This window comes from Macrobrachium nipponense, chromosome 1 (genome assembly GCF_015104395.2).
Source record: "Macrobrachium nipponense isolate FS-2020 chromosome 1, ASM1510439v2, whole genome shotgun sequence".
In the NCBI taxonomy this organism is placed as follows: domain Eukaryota; kingdom Metazoa; phylum Arthropoda; class Malacostraca; order Decapoda; family Palaemonidae; genus Macrobrachium; species Macrobrachium nipponense.
In genome coordinates this window covers 120,137,944-120,164,665 of record NC_087200.1, presented here as the reverse complement: position 1 = coordinate 120,164,665, position 26,722 = coordinate 120,137,944, and the positions used below count along the sequence as shown (strand labels likewise).

The 26,722-nt window shown below is 38.8% G+C and overlaps 1 protein-coding gene across 1 annotated transcript in view; it reads left to right on the top strand.

Annotated features, from left to right (window-relative positions):
- LOC135218921 (uncharacterized) overlaps window positions 1–26,722 on the top strand; it is a 33,594-nt gene that overhangs the window by 566 nt on the left and 6,306 nt on the right. Inside the window, exons 2-4 of the mRNA XM_064255363.1 lie at window positions 1–181; window positions 7,606–7,841; window positions 17,222–17,467. The exon at window positions 1–181 is cut by the window's left edge and continues 29 nt beyond it. Coding sequence (XP_064111433.1) covers window positions 1–181; window positions 7,606–7,841; window positions 17,222–17,467 — 663 coding nt within the window. The remainder of the gene's footprint in view (window positions 182–7,605; window positions 7,842–17,221; window positions 17,468–26,722) is intronic.

Sequence of the window (26,722 nt, the reverse complement as noted above, 5' to 3'; positions counted from 1 at the left end):
AGTGGCAAAGCTTCTTGGTTGCAGTGTTCGTCCAGATATATCTAATGAGATAATTACCACTTTCCCTCACCCTCATAATCAAGAAAAAAAAATTCATTTTATCTTTTCTGTTGGTCATACTCTTCCTCTTTTAAGAAATCTTCTCGCTGATAAAGGAACCCTTCAGAGTTCTGTGTATGGGGTAAGTTGTTTCATTACTGATGTGAAGTGGTGGAAGAAAGTACATGATTATGATACTCTGTACCATTTGTAATTCATGAATATAGAATAATCCTTGATACTTATTGCTTTGTTAATAAGCATTGTGCTTTGAAAGACATGTTGATTCAGTAGCCAGATTTGTTTTCAAATTCATTCATACCAGTAGGAAGTTATTTATTTATATTTTCATTTAGTTTATATAACAATAAATCTATACTTGTGCTATATGTATATCATTTACGTTCATTCAGGTTAGTGTGATATTACATTTGTGTTGATGGTGTTGAAGTGATTGTGTAAGGCTACATGCAATGGATTCATTTTTATGATTTTCAAAAAAAACATATACTTCATAAGTATAAGTGATAACTGTTGAAGCAGTTTTGTTTTGAAATTATCATTTTCATACATTCAACTTCCCTGTCAGATATATACTTAGCTATAGACTCCGTCGTCCCCGACAGAAATTCAAATTTCGCGGCACACACTACAGGTAGGTCAGGTGATCTACCCGCCTGCCGCTGGGTGGCAGGAATAGGAACCATTACCATTCTTGAACCAGATTTTCTCTGTCGCCGGAGCTGGTAACATCGTTTGCTAGTTCCTCCTGACTTTGACTTTCGAATTTCATTACGCCGTTGATCTTTTGGACTGCTATTTGGTGACGTATTGGATCTCTGGTTTGGCATACGCTATTGTGGACTGTTTTTTTATTTCGGATTTGGATTTTTCTCATAATGTCTGACGTTTCGATTTCGTTCAGAGTGTGTGAATGAGACTTGTTATGTGAGACTACCGAAAGCTTCGGTAGATCCTCACACCACTTGTAAGAATTGTAGAGGGAATGTATGCTCACAATTGAATACATGTGATGAATGCAAGGATTTAAATGAGGAGGAATGGAAGATGCTTGATTCCTATTTGAGAAAGTTGGAAAGGGATAGGGCTAGAAAAGCCTCTTCCAAGAGTGTGAGTAGGTCGGTCTCTAACGAGCCAGTTAGCTGGGCGCTTGCCTATCTCTAATCCAATTGTTTCCTCCATACAGCTTTACCTTCTCAATTATCCGACTCGGCAAGTTCAACATCGGAAATTGCGAGTCTAAAAGCTTCGCTTTTAGAAATGGAGCGTAAACTAAAAGAATTAGAAGGTAAGCATAGTGAAAGTGTTCCCAGTGAAGTGGAGGGTGCGTCTGATCGGCTCTGTCTCGCTCCCAGGTCTAGACCTCTTTCAAGCTCCCAAGCCCAGAGGAGAAGAAATGGTCGAAAAGCCGCAGGGAGGTTTCAGAGAATCCCCACCGGTCAGGCGTCCCCTCGGCAGATTCTGTAGTTGCGTCCCAGACTGCCAAGGACAGTCGTTGGAAAGACGTCCTGAAACAGTGCTTTTCTTCATCTGATTCGTCTTCGAAGAAAGGATGGAGTTCGGACAGATTATCGAGACCTTCGAAGAGATCTTGGAAGTCTCCAGTATTTTACTCTAGCCCGGAAGAATTTCCGGAAGAATATCCTCCGGAAAAGAAGAGAAAGGAGGTACATTCAGAAGTTCCTTCTCCTTCAGCGGAAATAGAAAAAGAGGACGTAGCTACGAAGATTTTGGAGCAAATGCAAAAGCAAATATCTTCATTAGTAGGAGTGCTTAAGAAGGATCCTCCTAGAAGAAAGGATAAATTCCTTCCTATTAAAAGATCCCGTCCTATGGAACTCTCTGAGAGCTCGGACGAGGCGCCTGCCAGGAGCCTGGCGCCAGCCAGACGCCAGGCTCCTGTCAGGCGCAAAGCGCCTTCAAGGCGAGAGGATTTTCATGGATGGCTAGAAGAGCCTGAAACTCCTATTAGAAGAAGAGCGCCTGAAGCGCCTGGATCGAGGCGCAAAGCTTCTGAAACTTCGGAAGTCGAACGTAGAGCGCCTGAGACTCCTGATAGCAGATGCAAAGCGCCTGAGGATCCTGAAGCGAGACGAAAAGCGCTTAGGACGTCTGAAATGAGGCGCAAAAGCGCCTGAATCAAAACTCAAAGCGCCTGAAACGAGGCGCAAGGCGCCTGAAGCGCCTGAAGTGGCTGAAGCCAGGCGCCTGATTCTAGACGTAAAGAGCCTGAGCCTACTGCCAGCGTCGAACGTCTAAATCTCATTTCAGGCGCCTCGCTCCTGAAGCGCCTAATATCCATCAAGTGACAACTAGGCGCAAGGACGGACCAGGCTTCAGGCGCTATGAATCAGAAGCATTGTCGGAGTTTGAGGCGGACTTGGAGGATCCTCTTTGGGATTTTTCTCGGGATCAGTTTTCACCTGACAGGGTCTCTAGACGTCGCACAGGCGGCCGTAGCCCCTGTCAGGAGGGGCGTGATTCTGGGAAAATGGAGAGACATTCAAGGACTTCTCCTGATAAGGACGAGAGTTGTCGCACAGGCGGCCGTCGTCCTTGTCAGGAGGGTCTTAGTGTAATCAAAGACAAAGGGCAACATCGGCCTTCACCTGGCAGGGACTCAAGACGTCGCACAGGCGGCCGTAGCCCTTGTCAGGTTGCAGTCGGTGTTGCTACGAGCCCTTCACCTTCCCGAGAGAGGAGTCCTCCTCCAGTTGCGCACTCATCTCCAAATATAACGCATCACGATTTAGAAGATGTCTCGGACTCTGAAGAAAATAAGGGGGCAGGTCTTTCAGACTATAAGACCTTGACAGCCCTCTTATTAAAAGAATTTGGAGAGTCTCTGAGCCCTGCTGCCCCCTCCTCCTCCTCCTCGGTCTTTATTTTCAAGTACGAAGACTGCAAAGTCCTCCTCTTTTTTTGAAGATGCAACCGACCATCTCAATGAAGAGGGCTTTGCCAGTCTTTCGGAAATTGGCTTAAAACCAAGGAGGAGGCGGGAAAGACTGTGTTTACCTGTCCCCCTTCCAGGCTATCGGGAAGGAGAGGGATTTGATACAACACGGGAGAATCAATGGGACTTGCTCTTCCCTCCTCTGCTGAAGCGGACTTCTCGAGTTTGGTGGACTCGGCAAGGAGACATGCTCTTCCATCGGCCAAAACTAACTGGACAATGTCTGAAACGGACCATCTCCTCAAGGGAATATTCCATGTCTTGGAAGTTTTTAACTTCCTAGACTGGTCCCTTGGGGCTTTGGCCAAGAAGACGCAAGACCCTCAGTTTTTAGAACCAGAAGTCTTGCATAGTGTCCTTGCGCATGTATGGACAAGGCGGTTGCAGGATGGATGGGCTGAAGTGGCATCCCTTTTCGGGGCAGGGGTACTAAAGAAGAGGTCTGTCTATAGTTCTTTTTTAACTAAGGCAGTCTCTCCAGTACAGAGGGCTTCTCTTTTATACGCCCCTCTGTCTAAGCAGTTGTTTCCTTCTCAGTTAGTGAGGGATATTTTCCCAACACTCTTACTGAGAAGGCAACACAAGATTTGCTGGTGCAATCTGCAAAGAAACCTAGACCAGCTGTTCCTGTCACGAAGAGGGAGCCAAGAACTGCCCAACAGCCCTTTCGAGGCAGCACTTCAAACCGAGCCCCAAGGAAGAGAGGAGGGGAAAAAAAGAGGAAGATCTCTATCAGAGTCCCGAAAAAGAATCCGAAATGAGGTTTCCAGTCCTCCAAGCACCAGTAGGGGCCAGACTTCTGAAATTTTCAGAAGCATGGGCTTCAAGAAAAGCAGATGCTTGGTCCCTACAAGTTCTCAAGAAAGGATACCTCATCCCCTTCAGGAACAGACCTCCATTGACGACGACACCGAGGGAGCTGTCAGCGAGGTACAAAGATCCTGTAAAAAGAGATGCCCTTCTCGGGTTAGTACAGCAGATGTTGGAGAAGGAGGCCATCGAGAGAGTACAGGATCCACACTCTCGGGGCTTTTACAACCGCCTTTTTTTGGAGGCCGGTCCTGGACGTGAGTGCATTGAACCGCTTCGTGGAGACAAAGTTCTCCATGGAGACCTCCAATTCGGTCCTCGCTGCTCTCCGTCCAGGAGATTGGATGGTCTCCCTTGACCTTCAGGATGCTTACTTTCACGTCCCCCTGCATCAGTCGTCGAGGAAATATCTTCGATTCATGGTGCAGGGAAGAATTTATCAATTCAGGGCTTTGTGCTTCGGCCTCTCGACAGCTCCTCAGGTGTTTACGGCGTTGATGAGGAACGTAGCAAAACTGGCTACATTTGAAGGGGGTGAGAATATCGCTTTACTTAGACGACTGGCTCATAAGAGCACAGTCAAAACAACAGTGTTTGGAGGACTTGGAGATAACTCTGGAATTAGTCAGATCTCTCGGATTGCTCGTGAACCTCGGGAAATCTCAGACGATCCCCAGCCAGAACATCGTCTATCTGGGGATTCGGATGGATTCTCGGGGTTTTCGAGCATATCCATCCCAAGAAAGGATTGCGAAAGGGGTGGAAAAGATCTCGGCCTTCCTAGAGAAAGAACGAAGCTCAGCGAGGGAATGGCTCAGTCTTCTGGGCACCCTTTCGTCGCTAGAGCAGTTCGTTTCTCTGGGGAGGCTGCACATGAGACCCTTGCAGTTCCATCTAAGGAGAAGTTGGAACAGGAAGACAGGAGAACTGACGGATACCTTTCCCATAGACGAAAGCATCAAATACCACTTGCGATGGTGGTTAGAACCTCTAAGAGAGAACGAGGGAGTGTCCTTGTCTCTTCAGAACCCTCACCTAGTGTTGTTCTCCGACGCCTCGGAGACGGGATGGGGAGCAACACTGGGACGAAGGAGGTGTTCAGGCATCTGGACGGAAGAAACAGAAGACCTGGCATATAAATGCAAAAGAGCTCATGACCGTACATCTGGCACTGAGACATTTCGAGAACAAAGTCAGAGGCGTGGTGGTCCAGGTCAACTCGGACAACACCATGGCTCTGACATATATCAGAAACAGGGGGGGACACACTCTTTCTCCCTTTAACGAGCTGGCAAGGGATCTGTTGGTCTGGACGAAGGAACGAGGGATAGTGCTCCTGACGAGGTTCGTTCAAGGAGGGAGAAATATAAGGGCGGGTAGACAGATTGAGCAGAAAGAACCAGGTCCTTCCAACAGAATGGACCCTTCATTCACAAGTCTGCCAGCAACTATGGTCTCTTTGGGGGAAGCCTCAAATAGACCTATTTGCAACGTTCCTCTCCAGAAGGATGGAGAACTTTTGCTCGTTGGGGACGATCCCAGAGCCCTGTCAGTCGATGCATGCTCCATGAACTGGACGGGCATAGATGCTTATGTTTTTCCCCCCTCCCCCATTCAAGATGCTGGGGGAAGTAATGAGGAAGTTCGTGTCCTCGGAAGGAGGAATGAGGATGACGTTGATCGCTCCCTATTGGCCTGCAAGAGAATGGTTCACAGAGGTACAGGAATGGATAGTGGACTTCACCAGATCTCTTCCCGAAAGGACAGATCTGCTCAAACAACCCCACTTCGAGAGGTACCGCACAAAAACATCCACGCTCTCGCCCTGACTGCCTTTCGACTATCGAAAGACTGGTCAGAGCGAGAGGCTTTTCTCGCAAGGCTGCAAAAGCAATTGCGAGAGCAAGAAGGTCCTCAACCATGCGGATATACCAATCGAAGTGGGAAGTTTTCCGTAGATGGTGCAAGGCGAAGAAGCTGTCCTCCTCCGATACCTCTGTGACCGAAATTGCTGATATTCTTTTATATTTACGTGAAGAATCTCAGTTAGCAGTGTCAACCATTAAAGGATATAGGAGCATGTCGTCTGCTGTGTTCAGGAATAGAGGCCTGAACATAGAGAATGACAAAGATCTTCATGATTTAATTAGATCATTTGAGACGACGAAATCAAGAACTTCGCTCACCCCTAGTTGGAACCTAGATGTGGTCCTCAGATATCTTATGTCAGAGAGATTCGAGCCTCCTGATAAAGCGTCTTTCAGAGACATAACAAGAAAATGTATTTTCCTGATAGCTCTCGCTACTGCAAAAAGAGTAAGTGAGTTGCAAGCTCTAGATTCAAGAGTGGGTTTTAAGGGAGACTCGGCAGTATTGTCTTTCAGGCCTTTGTTTTAGCGAAAAACGAAAATCCCTCAAGACCTTGGCCTAGAACATATGAAGTAAAAGGGCTTTCTCAATTAGTGGAAATGAAATTGAAAGAGCATTATGTCCTGTTAGAGCTTTGAAGTTTTACTTGCAAAAGAAGAAACAGTTGCAAGGTTGCAATCAAAGCCTCTGGTGTGCTGTTAAAGACCCAAGAAGACCAATGTCAAAAAATGCATTAGCCTTTTTTGTTAAAAATGTAATAACTGAAGCTCACATGAGCTGTGATAGTGATTCATTTAAGACATTAAGGGTTAAAGCACACGAGGTACGTGCAGTTGCTACATCGTTATCGTTCAACAAGAACATGTCGATGAAGAACATCTTAGCAGCCACGTATTGGAGGTGCAACTCGGTGTTTGCCTCACATTACTTAAGAGATGTAAGAATAACATACGAGAAATGCTTCTCTCTGGGACCGTATGTATCAGCGGATACAGTGCTGGGGAAAGGAGATACGACTGATCCTTAAATTTGTTTTTTATCCTTATATTTGGTATAGTGTGATTTTAAAATAATTTGGTGTTGAGTTTTTAGGTTGTTTGAAAGGCGTTTGGGGATAACGCCTTTCAATCGTAAATACTAATCCACGGTTAGGATCGGGTTGATCGGGCGGGATCAGTGTTGTACTCCTTTGTATGCCAATAGGCATAGGTATATTGTCATGTAAGTGGTTTAGGACCCCAGGGACAATTGCCATCAGGTTCTGTCGAGTAAGTGGATAAGACCCCATTGACAGTCCTTTCAAGAGTTCTCAGCCATAGGTCACACCCTCGCTGAAGCTTTTGAGGACGAAGCAAACTTCTAAGCATAAGTTATGAAATCTTCCGCCTAAACAGGTAGGAACCAGGGTATTGTTAATTAACTTTTATTACCTACAACATATGTTGTTTACCTGTCTAATCATTAACTAGCTGTCTCTTACCCTCCGCCAAAGGTGCCAATCAGCTAAGTATATATCTGACAGGGAAGTTGAATATATGAAAATGATATTGTTATGTACAATAAAGTTTCATACATACTTACCTGGCAGATATATACGATTGTATGGCCCACCCAGCCTCCCCTCAGGAGACAGGTGGAAGAGAAAATCTGGTTCAAGAATGGTAATGGTTCCTATTCCTGCCACCCAGCGGCAGGCGGGTAGATCACCTACCTGTAGTGTGTGCCGCGGAATTTGAATTTCTTTCGGGGACGACGGAGTCTATAGCTAAGTATATATCTGCCAGGTAAGTATGTATGAAACTTTATTGTACAATAACAATATCATTTTAGGGCTCAAGCTTAGGATATTTGGAACTTTTTTTCTCAGATCTTCAAAATATTAACCTTTATTTTGTTTATTCTCAACACAGGAAATTAAGTGGAAGCTGATAAAACAGCTGACTTGTCCTTCAAACATAGTGGAGCTAGATTCATCCACTGGGAGCCAAAATCACATAAAATTTTATAATCTTGTAAAAATAATAAAGAAGTGTGGCTCAGTATTTAACTCTACAGTTGTAGCAGCTTTACTGCTTGCTGATACTTTGAAGTTTAAGAATTTTGCTAATCACCGAAATACTTCAAATTTTATTGCAGATGTTAAACGGTAAGTTTTTAATAGAATGCGTTTGCATATTCCTGTTAGTATGATAAATTTTCTCTTTTCTTAAAGAAAGTCTTATACTGTACAACTGTTACACATATCATTTATTCAGAATATTTAATATATTATTAAGAAATGAGTTATATTCAGTGTAGTGCTATTTGATGTCGTATGATCAATGTCCTCTTTGCAAAGAAAAACAAAATACAGATAATTTGCAGGTTCCCTCCAGTAAATCTGATTCCTTGAAAAAAATACCTTCATATTTGTAACTGAAGAGCTGTAATAGGAAAGTGTTGTTAAGATTTTGTGAACCCTCATTCATTCATCACAAGCCCAGTAGCTATATAGAGCCTTCAATCATAGTCTAAATTACACTGCATACATGTATTCTTATCTCACGTAGATAGAAGCAGCAGATAATGGAAAACTGAGTTTGTATACAAGTGCACCTTTGATCCATCTCCACTAATTTGCATGTCTGTGTCCCCAACTTTGCTTTAGCAGTTTGGGAAGTCTACTTTATTTATATTGATTTATTTTGGTTCTTCCTCATTGATTTCTGTTATCATCACAGTCTAATTGTTTTTTTTATACCTTTCTTATGAAAAGTGTTTTAATAATCAGTGTTTATTTGCCAGTGTAAGACATGTTTTCATAAAAAAAATGAAAGGAAAATTTTTGGTTGGTCTTATAAGGGAAAGGTTGTATTATAAAGGAAAGGTTGTATCAATTGAGGGTTTTTTCATAAATTCTGGTAATCATGGCTGGAGAGGAAGCAGCCCCATGGGGGTAGTGAACACAATTCCAGTTGTTTATACTGGCACCTCTTTCTGGTGACAATGCCCTCACATTGTACCTATTGGCAATCAGGGAAGTGGACAGATAACCATGATTTTATAGTCATCTTTCTGGTTCTTAAGAAGATGAGGGATTGGCCCTCAGTCATCGATTTCAGATTATTGAAAGAGTTCCCTCAGCATACCCCCTTCACGATGTGGATAGTGGGGCAGTGATGCAGTCTACCAGGAAGGGTGACATCTTGCTATCCTTTTGATATCCAGGATGCATACCTCCACATCCCAGTACATATTGTGATCATTAAGTACTTTCTCTCGCTCTGGAAAATGTTATTCCAGTTCTGTGCTTTGTCAGCCTAGTGACAGCTTTGCACATTTTTACCAGGATTTTGACATCATTGGTAGCCTGGACACATTGGTTTGACTTCATACTAAACTACTTGGGTGACTATTCGGGTGAACTTAGCATGTTTGAAATAAGTGTCTGAACTAAATCTTTCCTGGTGTCAAGAAGTAAAATAAGTTTGTGCTTATGAAACATGAAACTTTATTTTAAATTTTAATATTTTATTTAGTATATTTATTATACTGCCTACACTGGTCTTTTGTTTTAATTAGATTTTACTCTTTTGTTGTTTATACATTGCAAGTTACTTTATTCTTTTTTTATTTGGAATGAATCTCACCTATTTTTAAAGTTGACTTTTAACTTTTGTATAAGGGACTTACCCAGTATTTACATAGCTTTAGTCTTCCATAACAGCAGCCAAAGTTCAAACTTAACGGGAAGCGCTTCAATTGTTCAGTGTAGGTACACAGTGCCGCCCCCTAACAGCAGTAATGTTAGGCAAATGACGGGCTGATCACGTCATTATGTTTTCTGCTGCATTTGACTAAACATCAAGTGCATACAGCAGCTTGTTCTTGCTTTCTGGTTTTATCGCCGGATTTTGATAGTGCTATACAACCACTGGAATGCATATTTCATAGCCTTTAAGCAAGAGGAGTCTTGTTTTTTGTTTATTTCTTATTGCTTTAATTCAGATTATCATCAAGCCAGCTACTTGCAGTCACTGGAAATAGTTTTGTCTTGAAAATAATTCTCAGATGTGAGACCATCCGTTTATGCCAAAACTTTTACCTATTTTTTATTTACTTGGCTTGCGCTACTTGCAAGTCATTGGTTAATAATTGCCTCAAAGTATTTTTTATGTTACATCATTCCTTTAGGCCAAACATTTTCTTTTAGGATTTGTTTACCGGCCAAAGGCTATTTGCAAGCCACCGATAAATAATTACTTTAAAGTATTCTCGAATGTTGCACCATCCCTTTAAGCCAAAAACTTTTGCATTATGATTTTGGCGTTACTGGGCTTAGACTATGTGCAAGTCACCAGTTAAATTATTACCCTAACGCGTAATTAATGTGCTTTTAGGATTTGTTTTCTACTGGCCATAAGGTGCTGTTCGCAAGCCACTGGTAAATATAATTACCTTAAAGTAATTCGTGAATGAATGTTAAAACATTCTTTCAGGACAAATGTTTTCAATTATGTCAAAATATTTTTTGTTCACCATGCCTTGGATGCCTTGGATACTCATCACTTTCTTTAGAAGAGAACTGAAAAGTGTTGTGGGTTGAAACGTAGTGAGGAGAGAATGGTGTTTAATGTGTGGCTGCTTGGGGCCTTAGGTGAATATGTTCTCATCAGGCAAGTATCAACTACCAGATTTCCTTCAGCAGTACTTTGGAACATTATAGAGAAGGCTCACCTGGCCTTGGCGTATGGTGTATTTTCCTGGTGTCACACTATCGTGAATGTTCCACATCTTAACTCCTAGCCTCCAGCTTGCTTGGAGACGAGTACAGGCCACTCGAGTCCACTAGTGGGGCGCGTAGTCGGTTACTGGATTCGATTACACTTTGAATTCCAAATAAAGTTCTATAGTCTGTCTAGAATGTCATGAAACATCGAGTAGGTTTGCGACGATCCCAAACTTCCTCAAGACTTTTAATCTGACTCAAGCTTATCCCAGCATCCTTTTATTCGGTCCTGTAATACGGTCATAAAATTTCCTTTTTAATCCCATAATCTGAATCTTTCCAGTCACACAAAAGCTGAATGGTTGTTGTGGATTAAGTTGACCATGTGTTTCAAAAACAGCTCATAAAGTTGATTACTCTGTTTATTTTAAAAAAATTCATGTAAAAAGAATTTTTTTTAGGAAGAGTTCGAGTCCTTTAATACATATCACAGTTTTTTTACAACTTTTAAGAGATCCATCTCAGATGAAAATAAAAATTTAACGTTCTGTACCCTACGATCAATCTAGTTCAGTACAATACTGGAATCTTTATTACTCATAAAGCTTTAACTTGTATACTTTATATAATTTGAATTCTGATTGAATCAGTTTATATTTGAACATTATCAAATGTGTTGTTAGGTTCTTGAAGATATCTGTAGCCTGCAAGAATCTGTAGCCTGGCATAGTCATTCTCTCTCTCTCTCTCTCTCTCTCTCTCTCTCTCTCTCTCTCTCTCTCTCTCTCTCTCTCTCTCTCTCTCTCTCTCTCTCTCTCTCTCTCTCTCTCTCTCACCATATTTATTGTAGAATTGATGAATGTGCCAAACATCAAATATTTCATAGAATATTTTCTCCATTAAAACAATTTTTGGATGTTAGGATAATGAAACAAATAAAATTAAAATAATAGACATTTTCTTTAAAATAAGACACTGTTTTAGTAAAAAAATAAAATTATCTTTCTCCCTTTTGAAGTACTCGTGGACATTGAATATGACTTCTCGTGTCTGGGGAGCCTTCCATCTTAAAACCGTCACGCTTGGGTATCAGAACCAATCATAAACTACTTACCCTTCCTGACCTGAGACAGAGAGAGATGTGGCAAAGTGTATGCCAAATCTACACTGTTTTTTCGCCTTAAGTGAGATTTAATGAATGAAATTGGCGCAAAGCGGCAACGTCGGAAACCTACTCTATGTTTCATGACATTCTGGACAGACTATAGTAATGATTTCTTTTGAGTAATTGGTTATTTGTAAATTATATTTGTTTTATTCTTTTATCAATAATTAGAGAATAAAATCACTAATTAGAGAATAAAAGCACATTTTTCTACAATATTAGAGCCTGATTTGCTTTGATACTTTTATGCAAAAACTTCTTTTTTATATATAAGTTTATCTTTTATTTTAGAAGGTACATGTACATTTATGTTAACTTAAAATACATACATGTCTGAATATATGCAATGCTAATGTTATCCAAACATTTTATGCATGTTTCTATGCCTAGATGCCAGAATTTCCTGTAAAGATATATAAAGTAGTTAGTAACTGATTATTTTCATGAAAGTAATCAGTAACTGAGATTACCAATAAATCAGTGAGGTGCCCACCTCTTGCCTCTTGCCTGCTGTCTTCCACACCTGGCTCCAATTTTCTCCTTCTACTAGCCCTCCTATCTTGTGGAGGCAGTGGCTACTCATCCCTCGATCCTCCTAGACACAGGTCGCTGTCCTGCTCCCCCACACTTAGAAGAAGATAACAGAGATCCAAGGGAGATCAGGGCTTTGCATACATGTAGTCGGCCCCCCTAAGTGGAATTTGTTGCATCCCAGGTATCAACAGACAGCCACTGGTAAGGTGTCTTACTGTATGTGTGGTGGAGGAGGTTGCTATCTGGCCCCTCAGATCACCACTCTTCTCCCAGGCGTTCACCACCAAGTGCGCTGATTTGCTAGCTTCACCTGTACTCTTCTCCCCCATTCTGTCAGTCACTCGCCACCTAAAGTGAGTCACTCAGCACCGGGGGTAGAGCATTTGGTAGCAACTGTGTATTCTCCTAAGATGTCTGGTTTGGAGGATTTATCTTGAGCTCCACTTAATCACCTTCACAATCTAATGGGTTTTTCTTAAGAAGGTGGAGATACCACCTTGTTGTCTGACGAAGAGGGAGTGGATCAGGACTCAGCTCCTGCATCTGTGTATTTGAGCCTTCTCAAGTACATACTTTTTGTCCTAGTGCTCATTAGGATATTACCAATTCTCCTGATGGGTGCCAGATGTTGGTGCCTAGGTGCTTGGACCTTCTCTCGTATCAGGCGTTTTTTTTGTCTAGCACCAGTCTCCATCCAGGCGCTTGGTGCCATCTGAGGTGCCACACCCAAAAAGCGAGAGCTTTGATGTTCTTTTGATACTTAAGGGATGATAGTTACTCAGAAGTCGGACCTCTTATTTTCACCCCTCTATGAGTTGCATTTGTTCCCTCAAGACACTATGAAGGAGGTTCTGTCTGCCATTCAAAAGAAATTGACACATGACTTGATAGCTCAGTCAACAAAGCGTCCACAGACAACTTCTGTTGCTCCTGCCAAGGTTTTTTGCCTCGGCAACAGCCCTTTTGAGGAGGAAGGTCATATCTTAAAGAGAGACCCCATTCCAACCTTCGGCCCTCTTTGAAATTCTTTAAGAAGTCTTCCGCCAAGACTTCCTCCAAGTGAGTCTCCAATCCTCTGCACTCCTGTTGGGGCCAGACTGCACCTATTTTGGAAGGAATGGAGTCGAAGGGGGCCAGAACCTTGGGTGGTGCAGGTTTTTCAAAGAGGCTACCCCATACCTTTCAAGGAAAGAACCACCTTTCCAAGTCTCCCAATACCTTGGTGACTTACTCTGCATGATCAGAGAGGGTTTTGGATCTAGCAGAAGTACAATCTCTGATCAGGAAAGTTCAAGGTCCCATCCAAGACCTGGATCCTTCTTTCTCCTTTAGATTGTTTTGGTCTTCCTTGACTTCCAGGAGCACTTGACATCTCAATTTCCTACTTGCCTGACACCTAGCTAGTGTCAGCCAGCTCCTGAGTTCCCCAACTTGCCTGCATTCAGCTCCTCATGCACCAGCCACAGCTTGCTGCCAGTTCATGCTCCAAGTATCCGCCAGCTTCCAAACACCAAGCTAACCTGGCACCCAGCTCTCTGGCTGCAAATCATACTCTTGAGCGTCTGCCAGCTTCTGAGTCCCTAACTCACTTAGCACCTAGCTTGTGTTTCCACCAGGTGGTGTTGGAATGTTTACGTTCTTGTCGTAATTCTTCAGGCTGTGTCTTTGTACAGTGTGAATTGGGTTCAGTAATAATTTTGAATATTTCTGGCTGATTTTCTCCTCTATGGTATTGTGTTTGTTATCTATTTTTGTACTATGCCATCTACAGAAAGCAGAGATGAAAACATTAGGAACAAGTTTGTGTAAACTGAGTGTTTCACTTGTTCATGATGGCCACGTGGTAGTTTAGATGTTTAGGCAAGATTATGGTTTTCTTCTCATTGTAGAGAAGATAAGGTGTGATCTGATGAGAGGATGAATAATTTTCTGAAGTATCAGAAGGCATGAGAGGTTGATAGATTATGTAGATAAAATCAATAAGGCAGGCCATAAGCCTACTCAGCCTTTCCTTTTCCTTCTGGTGTTGCCTAATAGGTTAATTCCTCTCTCACTCCTGCTCTGCCTTCTTATGCTTCCTTTGTGGTTCAGGAGAAAAATTATAGGCAATTGAGAAATATTCTTCTTATATTGGTTAGAAATTTGACTGTGTATTAGAGTGAAGATTGGTTTCCACCAGGAGAGAGAAAGTGTCAAAGCCTTGGTGTCTGCAACTGTTGGTCTTCTCTGTAGACAGGGAACCATGCTTGCATTTAAAGACTCATATATCATAGTGATGTGTGTGGACTGGTGAAGTTATGTAGGGATTATAGATGCTGTATTTACTTGAGTAGTTTGGCAGCCATTCATCAATTCTTTTCTAGTTAATCATTAACTTTCCTTGTAGTGTCACCTCTTTTGCCTTGAACTCGTCAGATGTTGACAGCTGTTCCATTTGTACTAGCAGCCCTTCCTCTTCTGCTGCTTATTTATTAAGATTAAGCTGTCCTTGTGATAGAATGGGCTCTTGCTTCTCGGCAATCACTTTGTAAATTATCGTGCACATGGCCCCTGCTGTTGTCCATGTTCCGTGGTGATGTCATGCAAGGATTATCTACCTTTTCCTACACAGTTATATCTCCCCCAGATGTTTGGTACTTACTACCAGCATGTACTTGTCACCAGCATTCTGTGACATTGCTGGAACTCTCTGTTATGCCTCCTGGCTTTTATCATTGATTATATATCAGTTTAGTTAGTGTTGTTTTATTTTTATTTTTGTGTTGGGGAAGTGTGGGGCATTGTTCATTGTATGAGAAAACATATGTTTGATTTTTTATAAAACGTCTTAAGAATTGTATTGAAGTTGTGTTTAGGACGCCATAAATGGGGGGCGTGGCGTGGTGTAAAAATGTAAACAAACAAGAGTAGAAGCAACCGGGAGACTTATGGTTGATGTTGTCTGTGAGAGATTTCTCCTCTTTCGATATTTGTGGGTTGAAAGTCTGGTTGTTTTGTTGTTCATAGTCTCAAGCTGGATATACTGGGGCTAAGGAATGTGAACAAGTGAGTAGATTGTATGATTGTTGCATATAGGAAAGAATAAACCAGGAAAAAAATTCAAGTGGTAGCAAAGCGTGGTGGCTTAAAGATGGATGGGTCAGTGAACGATGGGAGATAAGATGGAGAAGGGATTGTCCAAAATTTAGCGGGATACAGGGCAAGTATAAAGGATGGAGAGGACACATCGAAGATTGGCTTCTGGTGTGTGGAGAAGTGAAATATCTAGGGATAGAGATAAGAATGAGCTTAAAAAGGAAAGCCTTTGAAGTAGTAGGGAATATAGATGAACTTAAGGGTAAAGAGGGTTCAAAGATAATCCTATCCAAACAAGATGAATTTTATCTAAAAGAAATGCCAACGGAGAATTACAGTGAAATGAAGAAATATTTTAAAATAGGAAGAGAATCTAGTAAAAAGATGAGAGATTTTCTAATTAGGTATGAAAAGGTAGAGTCAGAGAGTAACAGAGCAATGGGAAAAGCATGCTTGAAGGAGAAGCTAAGGATTTTCATGTATGTATTAGAACAAGCAAATCTCACAGAAAATAAAAAAACAAATGGTATTAGCAGCTTGTGGTCAAGCAAAATTGGAATATAAAGCAGTGTCACAGATAATGAAAAGAATATTTGAGGTATTAGAGACTAAAGAGGAAGGGGGATGGTGGGGGTCATAAGGCAATGCAGATTCTTGGAGGGAGAGGGAAAACCAGAGATATTGGGGAAAATGGAACTGAGGTATGGGTAAAAGAAATCATATAAATGAAAGGCAGTAACATTATGTGCAATATGCAAATCGGAATGGCATTTGGCTTGTGATTGTCCTCAGAATTTTCAAAATAAGATGAATACAGTAGCTAGACAAGGAGAAGAAAATAAGCAGAAATCAGGAACTGGGCAAGAAGAAGAAAAAGTTTATGTAGAAGTTAGCAAAATAGAGGAATAATCTTGGGAAGAGGTTGATGCAATTTTAGACACGATGTAAATCGACAGTTTGTGTGGAATTGTGACTAGCATGCATTGTCGTGGGTTTGAATCAGGAAGAGTTGAGGAGAAGGGAGGATACTAAGACAGGGTCTAAAAAAGTATTTAATTTTGGTGAGTCAAAAGGAATATGTAATGGAAAAACCAGTGACATTGAAGAACAAAGTTTTATTTAAAGACAAATGATTAATAGGTAAGAAAACCATGAGTAAAATGGGTATAACCATAAATTTGAAAGAAAATTGCATTATAATAGAAGTATTAGGGGAAATGAGGGAAGTTAAGAGAAAACAAACAGGGTCACTTAAGAATACCAATTTTGAGGAGGAATAGGAATGTGGAAGAATTATTACTGGAGGGTTGGAGGGGAAAGAATCTGAGGGAAATTGAAGGTGCAGTGATGAAGTTACATCTTCAGTTTGGTTACAGAAGGGGAGATAAAATATGGAAGCTTTGAACACTTGTAAGTTTTGTCTGTTTTGGACTGTCAGTTATGGGCTTTTGACTCGGGCACAGGAGTCACTATTACTCTGTGAGATAGAGACCTTTTCCCTGTAAGGATCCTCTAACAGGGATCGCTATGAGGGCCTTATACCCTGCTGTGGTTCCAATGTCTGGCAACAGCACTTATCAGTAAGGATCACACAACAGGCAAGAATGTTAGAAGCTTCTACTCTCATTCAATGTGATAGTCAGCGAACTTTAACAGTAGATAAGATTCATTCCAAATAATGAAAATTATGATAAAATTAATTCTTTGGATACTTACCAACTGTTATTAAAGTGGAAACCTTCCCACCTCCCCACATCTTAGTGGGTGATGGGGAAGAATTCTGTCAAAAACGTAAACATTCCTATACCACCTGGTGGGAAACAGGTGATTACAGAGAGTCCTAGTGGGTTAGTCAAGCATTATTTGTTTTTCTATTTTAGATGTTGATTGCACCAAATGGTGCAAAGATACAAGCTAACTTTAACAGTAGGCAAGTATCCAAATAATTTTATCATAAAAATTTTCATAATTCACTTATGTCCTTAAAAGTCTTTTGGCTTTCTTTTATTGAAGTCTGTTTATGAAGAGAATTTACTGTTTTCAGAACATTTGACTTGCTAAATGCAAGAAATCCTATTTCTTCAGAAGACAGACCTCCTATTCATTGGACTACCTTGCAGGAACAAGTGGAGTCTCTGTTGAATCTAACTGACAGATTACTTGATCTTGAATTGACATCAGGAAGGCGGGTTGTTGAAGATTGTCGATGGATGTCAGTTGCTTTACTTGCTTTTACTCTGAAAAGTGTTTCCCAGTTAGCTTCGGAATTGTTGAAAGAAAAGACAATTTTGTAAGTATATTCTGTGTTCTCTCCCTTGCTGCAGCACCATAATTGACTGCAATTAATAAGATGTTTTGTGTTTGTGAAAAGCAGTTAATACTCTCTTCTCATGTCTGTTTACTCTCAGTTTCTCCTTTGTTGAAGTAGTGTAGTTGAAGCTCACTTGAAATCAGTATTCTGCACACAATATGTTGTCCATCTTTGTTTTGAAATTTTTATTGTAATAAGTAAAGATACTGAATTAAGCAACTCACTGAGTTTTGAAAGGAAATGGAATTCGAAGAAAAGTATCAAGTATTTGTATAACAAACAAACCTGTTCTTTTGCAAGTGTCTTTAGTGCCAGCTTAGACAAAGAGTACAAGCCATGAACTTCCATCAGAAATAAACATAAAGTAGTTATGGCTAGGTTACAGAAAACACCTTTTTCCTAGGATAGACTTATTTCTTAGCTCCTGTGCCTTTTTTGTCTATGTAAACTCCTTTTGTACAGATACCTTTGCAAAGCTGTTTATTTCTTGTCCCTTTCTCTATCCTCCTGGGAATATACACATTCTATCCCATGATTGCTGTAGCATTGTGTATTGCCTAGAATTTTTATATAAGTAGCTTATCAAGTAATTACGTAGCTATAAGTTCCACTTTTACGGCAGCTTGTGAATATTTTTCTAGCCTGATCTTTGCTATATGCAACAATCATGTAATCTACCCACCTGTTCACATTCCTCGGCCCCTGTATAATCCAGCTTAAGACTACAACTAACAGTGCAACCAGACTTACAACCCAAAAATTTACACATTATGGAGAGCTCTCATAGATACCACCAGAATAACCATGGGCCTCCCAATTCATCTCTTTCTAGTTTGCATTTGCCCCCCACACTGCCACCGTCTTGTGCTCTATGATGTAACTTCCTGTAAGATAGCAACACAACACAACCCAGCTTCAATACAATCTTAAGACAACTTATAGAATTAAACATATATTTTTTATACATTAGATAATGCCCCCATTTTACCAATTCTTTACCCTCTACATAATTTCTAATGTTTTCCCCTGAAACTCCTGTTTTAGTTAATATATCAGCTATTTGATCTGTTCCTTTTATCCAACTCGCCTTCTTTCTTTCCTCAGATTCTATTGTTTCTCCTATTGCCGCAATATCTATTTAATCTCTTACTACTTATCCCCATACTTAATTTTATTGCAGTTTTACTATCAGTATTAACCAATTTACTCCTTCATACTATTTCTTCCCACAAATGTTTGAAATATATCAATCCTATGGCCTCCCCCACTCAGCTTCTGCTTCAATGGTAGATTTTGCTACTCTCTTGGATTTTCTGGACTTCCACCATATGGGACTTCCCCTCTTACCTTCTATCAAGGATATCATATAACTCAATTGAGTATGGCCACCGATATTCCCAAATGAAGCATCTGCATAGGCTTCCCAATAAATCTTTTCTTCTTCAAGTTCACTTGTTATAACTTTTCTTAGTTTTTCCCCACAGTTTTTGTAAGCTTTTTCATATCTTGAGTCGTTCCTTCTTTAAAAACTTCACTTAATTCACTAACATCGTATGATAATTTTATGTATTGCCTGTAAATCTTCTAGCTTCTGGTTCTCTCATAGAATTTATATGCTGCCACTGATTAAGACAAATTCTATTTTCCTTATTCTCTACTATTACTCCTGTATACTTAAAACTTTTACTTTCTTGCTCTCCTACTTGGAATTTCCCTTTCAATTTCCAAATGGTTTCATTTGAAAATCCTTCATTTTCTCTACTACTTTTACCACCTTACAATACCATGCTTTTGCAACATCCTCGAGCCTTTAAACATTTTTCTTCAATTTCCATAATCCACTCCAACCATCCTCACTAGGCCAGGGGGTTTGGGTTATCATAAGAAGCTATTGTAATAAAAATTTCAGTGCTGATTTATAGTATTTCAAGGAATGTGTACACAAAATTTTTCTTTAATAGGAGGAAAAAAAATTTATGAATATATTTTTGTTTTTTTATAACTTTTTTTGCAAATTTTGAAAACTTCACCAACATTATTTATCAACCAGTTTTAAATAATCAAAAACAAAATCAAAGTTTATATCATAAAGAAGAAAACCACATGAATAAAATGATCAATTTAGGTTTTGTTTACTCTGAAAGAATAAAATAGTAAATAGCACAAAAAAAAAAATTATTTTAATGTTATATGTAAAAAATAATACAAATAAAAATGTAAAATTAACGTGCAAAATTATTCCCAAATAATTACTGAATATAATGCTTTTTAAAGTATTCAAATCCAATCATAAATAGCCTAGTTATAGAAATTTGAATGTTCAAAACTAATATTTTCAGAAAAAGGCAGTCAAGTTTGTCTTACTGTCACACTCAAAGCCTAGTGGACACCTGGTCCCCTCTATTTTTCAGAGATACTGTCGCCTCTAATACAAAATAAAGACTAGCTGGTTCTGAACTTTAGTCAACAACTACAAACACGAGTTAGTTACACTTGCTTTTATAGGGAGAGTTTCATTATTGCATCTTTTTTGTGTTTATCAACTTTCCCAGTGATTTTTTGGGTGCTTTTCTTGGCTTTCTTTATTTTTGCTAATATTACAAGAACTTGCTTCCCATCGGTGACTAAACTTCTTAAAAGGCATAATTATGATAAAATAACACTTGTAAGCAAAGAAAAGCACCCAAAAAATTATTGGTAAAGGTGATGAACATAAAAAGATGAGATAATAACAATCTCCTTACAAAAGTTAGAGTGTAACTAAGTAGTGTTTGTTGTTTTTGACAACAGTTCAGAACCAACTTGTCTTTATGAGGGAAAACTTATTGTACATATCATGTACTAGAAGGAACAAAAGATAAAAAAAAAATGAATTTTAGGGAAATAAAGAGGAAAGCAGAAGCTCAGTTCTTGAGCTAAGGAATTTTCAGTATCCACCTGCACTTGCAAAATTACATTTTTTTTACCTAATAGAATGCTTCAGATTGGCGTCATCTTACGTCTGGTAGTGCAGTACACCATTAACTGAGATACTGTGAAAAACACAACTTTGCCAAGTTGATCGAAAATCACCCCCTCCTGCCAATACATTTAAATATACTTTTCTTTGTATTTCATCACCTTGTAAATATGCAGTTGTTACATCTTATGTATACCAGTTTCAATCTTTCAATTTTATTATTGTCAAACAAAATTTAAAATTTCAGTATTGTCCTTTTCCCATTCAGCCATTTCTTCTGCAAAACCTCTAGCTACCAATCTTGCTTTAAATATCCTTCCCCCTTTTACCTTTTCAGTTACTATCCATCTTGCAGAAATAACTTTTTGTCCAACATCATTTAGCTCACATACCTTGCTTTCTCTCCAACTTTGTAGTTCTTTTTCTTTAGCTTCCATTATGCTTCTATTTTCAAATCCTAGAAAAACCTCTTCTTCATCTACAATTTTTTTTTACATGACTAAAATCTCATAAGTTAACCCATCCCTTGTCACCCGACTGTGAGTCTTGTGCATTGTACGAATCAGCCGAAGATTTGCTTGATCTTTTTCCTCCAAGACTTAATATAGTCCATTCTTCTACGTGTCCTGTATAATTGTTTATAGCTCTATTTCCCTTTTTGAATTTGGGTCATTTCTATTAACTCATTTTCCCCTTCATCTTCCACTGTTTCCTCTATCACATCTCTTTCTATAGCCTTTTCTGTGTCTGCATTCCTTCTCCAGCCCATTATTTTCTCCCTTCCTTCCTGCCTGTCTATGTTCTCTTTCTTTGGGTCACAAGATTTTTATCTCTCACAATATATGTTTTTATCTACTTTGGGTATCTTTTCTGTTTCTGGTGATAATCTTTGAATCCTAATAACATGTATTCTAGCCATACTTATCTTAGAAAATCCCCATGTATAACCACCACAGTTTTACCTAATACTCCCATTACCTGAGCAGGTCCTCTCTATTCATTTTCATTTTCTTTGTTATAGAATACCTCATCTCCCACTGCTGCTTCTTCAAATTTATGTTCTCTGGCATTTTTATTTAAAGCAATTCTTATTTTATTACAAGGAATTCTTATTTTATTACAAGAATCATTGTTGACAAACGCTTTTTAGGTCCTATGCATTGAATTCAGTTTTTCCCTTACTGTACTGTACTCTTCCTTACCTTCTCTGCTTGCAGGACTTGAACTCTCTTCTCCCATTAGATTAGGCAAAGAGGGAGTATTTTCCAAATGCTAATTGGCTAGGAGAAAAACCTCTGTTATTTATTAAGCCGTTCCTAGCACACGCTACCCATGTTAATGCAATGGGCCATTCCACTTTCTCATCCTCTATCATCTTTCTCAAACTTCAAGGAGATTCCAATGCTATGGCTAATACTTTAGTATTCCATCTTTCTGCCATCCTCCTTACTTTTTCATTTTGAAATCTGCTCCCATTGTCTGACAATATTTTGCAAGGCACTCCAAATATAGCAAACCACCCATCAAAAAGTGCCTTTATAATAGTTTTTGGCTTCTTAACTTTTATCCAAAAAGCCTGACAATACCTTGCTGCCATATCTATCATTACCAAGAACTTTCTCTCTTCTATCTCTCCCATATCCTTGCTACTACTTCATTAAAAGTTTTACTCTAAGACAATCCTACTTCTGTTCTAGCTGGAATTTTTTTTGTATCTTTTGCATACCTCACAACTTGCAGTATCGTCTGTTAGTAACTTTTTTATTTCCTCCTTTTCTTTCTCTCTCAAACCATCACTCCACTGTGCTTATTCTGTTAGCTTCCATATTTTATCTCCACTTCCTATCTTAACTTATATGATGGCTCACCAGAATTAAATACTTTATTAGACTCTCTTAGTATCCTTCCTTCTCCTCAACTCTTCCTGATTCAAACCCTTGACAATGAATGCTAGTCAGAATTCTCCACAAACTATTGATTTACATCCTGTGTCTAAAATTGCATTAACCTCCTCCCAAGATTCCTTCTTTATTTTACTAACTTCTATATAAACTTTATCTTCTTGTCCAGTTTCTGTTTTCTGCTTATTTTTCCTTGTTGTCTAGTTCTGTTTTCTTCCTATTTTGAAAATTTTGAGGACAATCATTAGTCATTCCGATTTGCATATTGCACATAATGTTACGTACTTCCATTCTTTATTTGTAGGATTTCTTCCACCCCTACCTCGATTTCATTTTCCCCAATCTCTTTGGTTTTCTTTCTCTCCCAGAATTCGCATTGCCTTCTGACCCGACCATTCCCCTTCCTCTTTATTCCCTAATCCCTCAAATATTCTATTCATTATCTGTGACACTGTTGTATATTCTAACTTTGCTTGACCACAAGCTGCTAATACCATTTGTTTTTTGTATTTTCTGTGAGATTTGCCTTTTTTGATACAGTCACCTCTCAATTAACGTGTGTTTAATTAACGAGTTTTCGATTTAACGCGAGCCAGAAAATATTTAAAAATGTTTAAAAAACGCAAAAATTTCTATTTAACGCAAATTGGCACCTGAGCATTGTTTTCAAATCATCGGCGCTGCAGACAGCAGCTGTCGACATAAACGAAGACAAAGCACAGTATGTATTTATTAATAAAGTGAAAAACTTTGTTTATTTATTATTAAAGCGAAAGATTTTGTTTATTTATTAATAAAGCAAAAAATAAAAAAAATTTTGACAAAATGAGAATCAACTTCATTCCGACATCGGCATAATTGTCAGGCTGCTGATGGCTATGTATAATTACACACATAACGAATGATATGCATCTTTTCCACGAATCTTTTAAAAAGTTATACATGACTTCACTGTATCCAATAATATTGTATGTATCCTCATATTATTGTGTTATGAAATAATAACATAGCGGTCAATGTTTTGGTTTGGAAATCAGCTGATGGCAAATGCAAGTTTATTTCACCATATTTAACTTAGTTCTGTGCAAATTTTCATGCTTCTAGTTAGCATAAACGAATATCTAGATACTTTACTTATATGAGTCAAGGTCATTTTTTGTTGAACAATGAATTTTTTAGTCGAAATATGGCTTGAATAAGTCTTGTTGTGAACTAGATTATTTTTTTAAGAGATTGCATTGGATCAGTTTAGTTGCAAATAAAAAAAGGCGGGATTCTGTTCGATTATTTTCAGTTGATTTCATCGTAATACAAGCTTTACGTAATTTATCTTTTATTTGCGTGAAAACAACAGTAAAATTTGTTGTTTCAAGCCCAGTAGTTTTGATTAAAATGATTTTCTCTCTATTTTATCTGCAGTTGTATTTAATGGCATAACTTGACTGGAGTTTTATCCATGTTGCCAATGCACGATAACAGTCATTAGCAGCTTGAAAAGTTTACTCAGCTTCTGCTACAACTTGGTTTAAATTTAACAGCATATTTCCTTGCTGATCTTTGATCTATAGCAAATAAAGTTATTACATAAAAATACATCAGTCCTATTCTACATAACGCTGTTAATAACATAACTACGGTAATTGTTTACTATCGTACGATGGTTGAAATGCAAGCCAAATCGATATTGCTGTTATCCAATTTGGTTGTACTTAGCAAAAAAGCACAGAGTTCCCCAAGTCCAGGAACATAACCCCCTTATTCCTGTTATTTCATATGGGAAAAATATGTTTGAATAACGTGGTTTTTAATTAACGCGAGCTCTCCAGGAACGTAACCCTCGTGTTAATTAAGAGGTTACTGTACATGAAAACTCTTAGCTTCTCCTTTAAGCATGCTTTTCCCCATTGCTCTGTTACACTTTGATTCTGCCTTTTCAAACCTAACTAGAAAATCTCTCATCTTTTCACTAGATTCTCTTCCTCTTTTAAAATAGCTTTTTATTTTACTGTAATTCTCCATTAGTGTACCTTTTAGATAAACTTCATCTAATTTGGATAGGATTATCTTTTCTTTAAAAATTCTTTATCCTTAAGTTCATCTCTATCTATTCCACTTCTTCTCCACACACCACAAGCCAATCTTTGACTTGTCCTCCCCATCCTTTATACTCGCCCTGTATCCTGTTAAATTTTGGACAATCCCTTCTCCATCTTATCTCCCATTATTCCTATCTGCAACAATCACGCAACCAGACTTACAACCCACAAATTTCGACATTAAAGAGAGCTCTCATAGACACCACCAGAACAACCATAAGCTTCGCAATTCATCTCTTTCTGTTTGTTTACATTTGCCTCCCACACCGCAGCAATCTTGTGGTCTACGATGTCACTTCTATGACGTCACAACACAACCCAACTTCATTACAATCTGAAGACATCTTACAAAATTAAACATATGTTTCTAATACATTAAATAATGCCCACATCTCACCAATGCAGAAAATAGAAATAAAATAATACTGACTAAACTGATATATAATCAGTTTGAATTCAAAATTTCATGGGTAACACTTCAAACTATTGTGTAGCTGACCAGTTCCACCCACTACCGGGAGAATAGAAATGATTATAACAGAAAGCTTTGTTTGTTCCTGTTGTCATGGAGTAAACACTAGTGATGGTGGTAGCTTGGTCATTATTTTCTGGTTATTTAACTGGAGTTCATTGGTGTGCATTCCCACTGGAACACATACAGTGGACACCTCGTATTCGCAGGGATGCATACCACACACACACACACACAAAGTTAAAACCTTTGAATACATAGAACCCCAACTAAAAACACTTATAACTGTGTATCTTGAATGTTTAAATACCTTAAATAACATCCTACTTCAAATATACCTTAAATTATTATCCTATTGCTGTATTAGTCATTGAGATTATATATTATTAATATAATTTCAGTCATCTTAAACATTTTACCATTGAAAATATATTTGTACAGGCAATAACAGAGAGAGAGAGAGAGAGAGAGAGAGAGAGAGAGAGAGAGAGAGAGAGAGAGAGAGAGAGAGAGAGAGACTATTGAATCGGCAACATCATATATCTGACCATCAAGGGTGAAATTATGAATTATTTCTGAGACAGAATAATAATAATGAAGAGAAGAGAGAGAGAGAGAGAGAGAGAGAGAGAGAGAGAGAGAGAGAGAGAGAGAGAGAAACTCCTTACGACTCCTTCCGCTCGCCAATGTGTATATCAAACTCATTTACTCCCTGCCCTCCTCTCTTGAAGACTGGAAATTGCCATTTCTTTTATTAATCTTATTAATATTTGAAAACTAGTTATTAGTTAATCATTTATTTATCATACATACAAAGCAAATAAGCATACGTAAATAAGAAAGAGAGAGAGAGAAATTTCATTGTTATTGTTTAATCTCTTTAAACTTAATATTATTTGAAAATTAGTTCTGTAAATTATTATTTTATCATAAAATGTAGTATTACCCTTAAAGATATACACATACACTTCTAACACTTCCAGCCAAAACAGAGGGAGAGAGTTACCACTGACATACACACACATCTTGTGGAGAGAGAGAGAGAGAGGATAACTCCTTACGACTCCTTCCCCTTAGACCAATACGCATATCAAACTGCCATTTACTCCCTGCCCTCCTTTCTCGAAGTTAGGGAATCGCTATTTCTTACATTAAAATTATTAATATTTTAAAATTAATTATTAGGTAAATCATTTATTTATCATACTACAAAATAAATAGACATACGTAAGTAAGAGATAGAGAGATAAATTTTATTGTTATTGTTCAATCTCAGTAAACTTAGTATTATATGAAAATACTACTGTAAAGAGCTTGTGAATAAAAAGTTTTTCTGCTAGATTTATTGCATAAACTATCGTGGTTGCAAATGTCATTCTCCTAGCCTTGTCTACCAGAGTAAGTGGGCCATTTTTGAAGCTGGGGTTGCAGTCTCTGCTCCGCTTAGAGAATTCTATGACCCTTTATCAGATGCCCCCTCTGTACCTGAGGAGATCTACATCTTTCGTACTCCATTCGTGAAGGGTATCAGACTATGGTTAGCTAAGTGTTTAGGCACAGGGACCCAACTTTGATGACCTTATCTTGTCTTTGGCACGTTCAAGTGAGAAGGGATCTGATCTCCTAGAACTTAGATGTATTTCATGACTGTCAAGTCTCTTACTTGTTCCCCTGAGTTCTTCTCAATTTCCCTTAGAGTAGCCTCTCACTTCGACTAGGACATACTAGTGAGATCCAAATTTATTTGATTTTAGATAAGGTCTTTTAACAGGATGAGACTTTTCTCGTCTGCACTGGGAGCTGTAG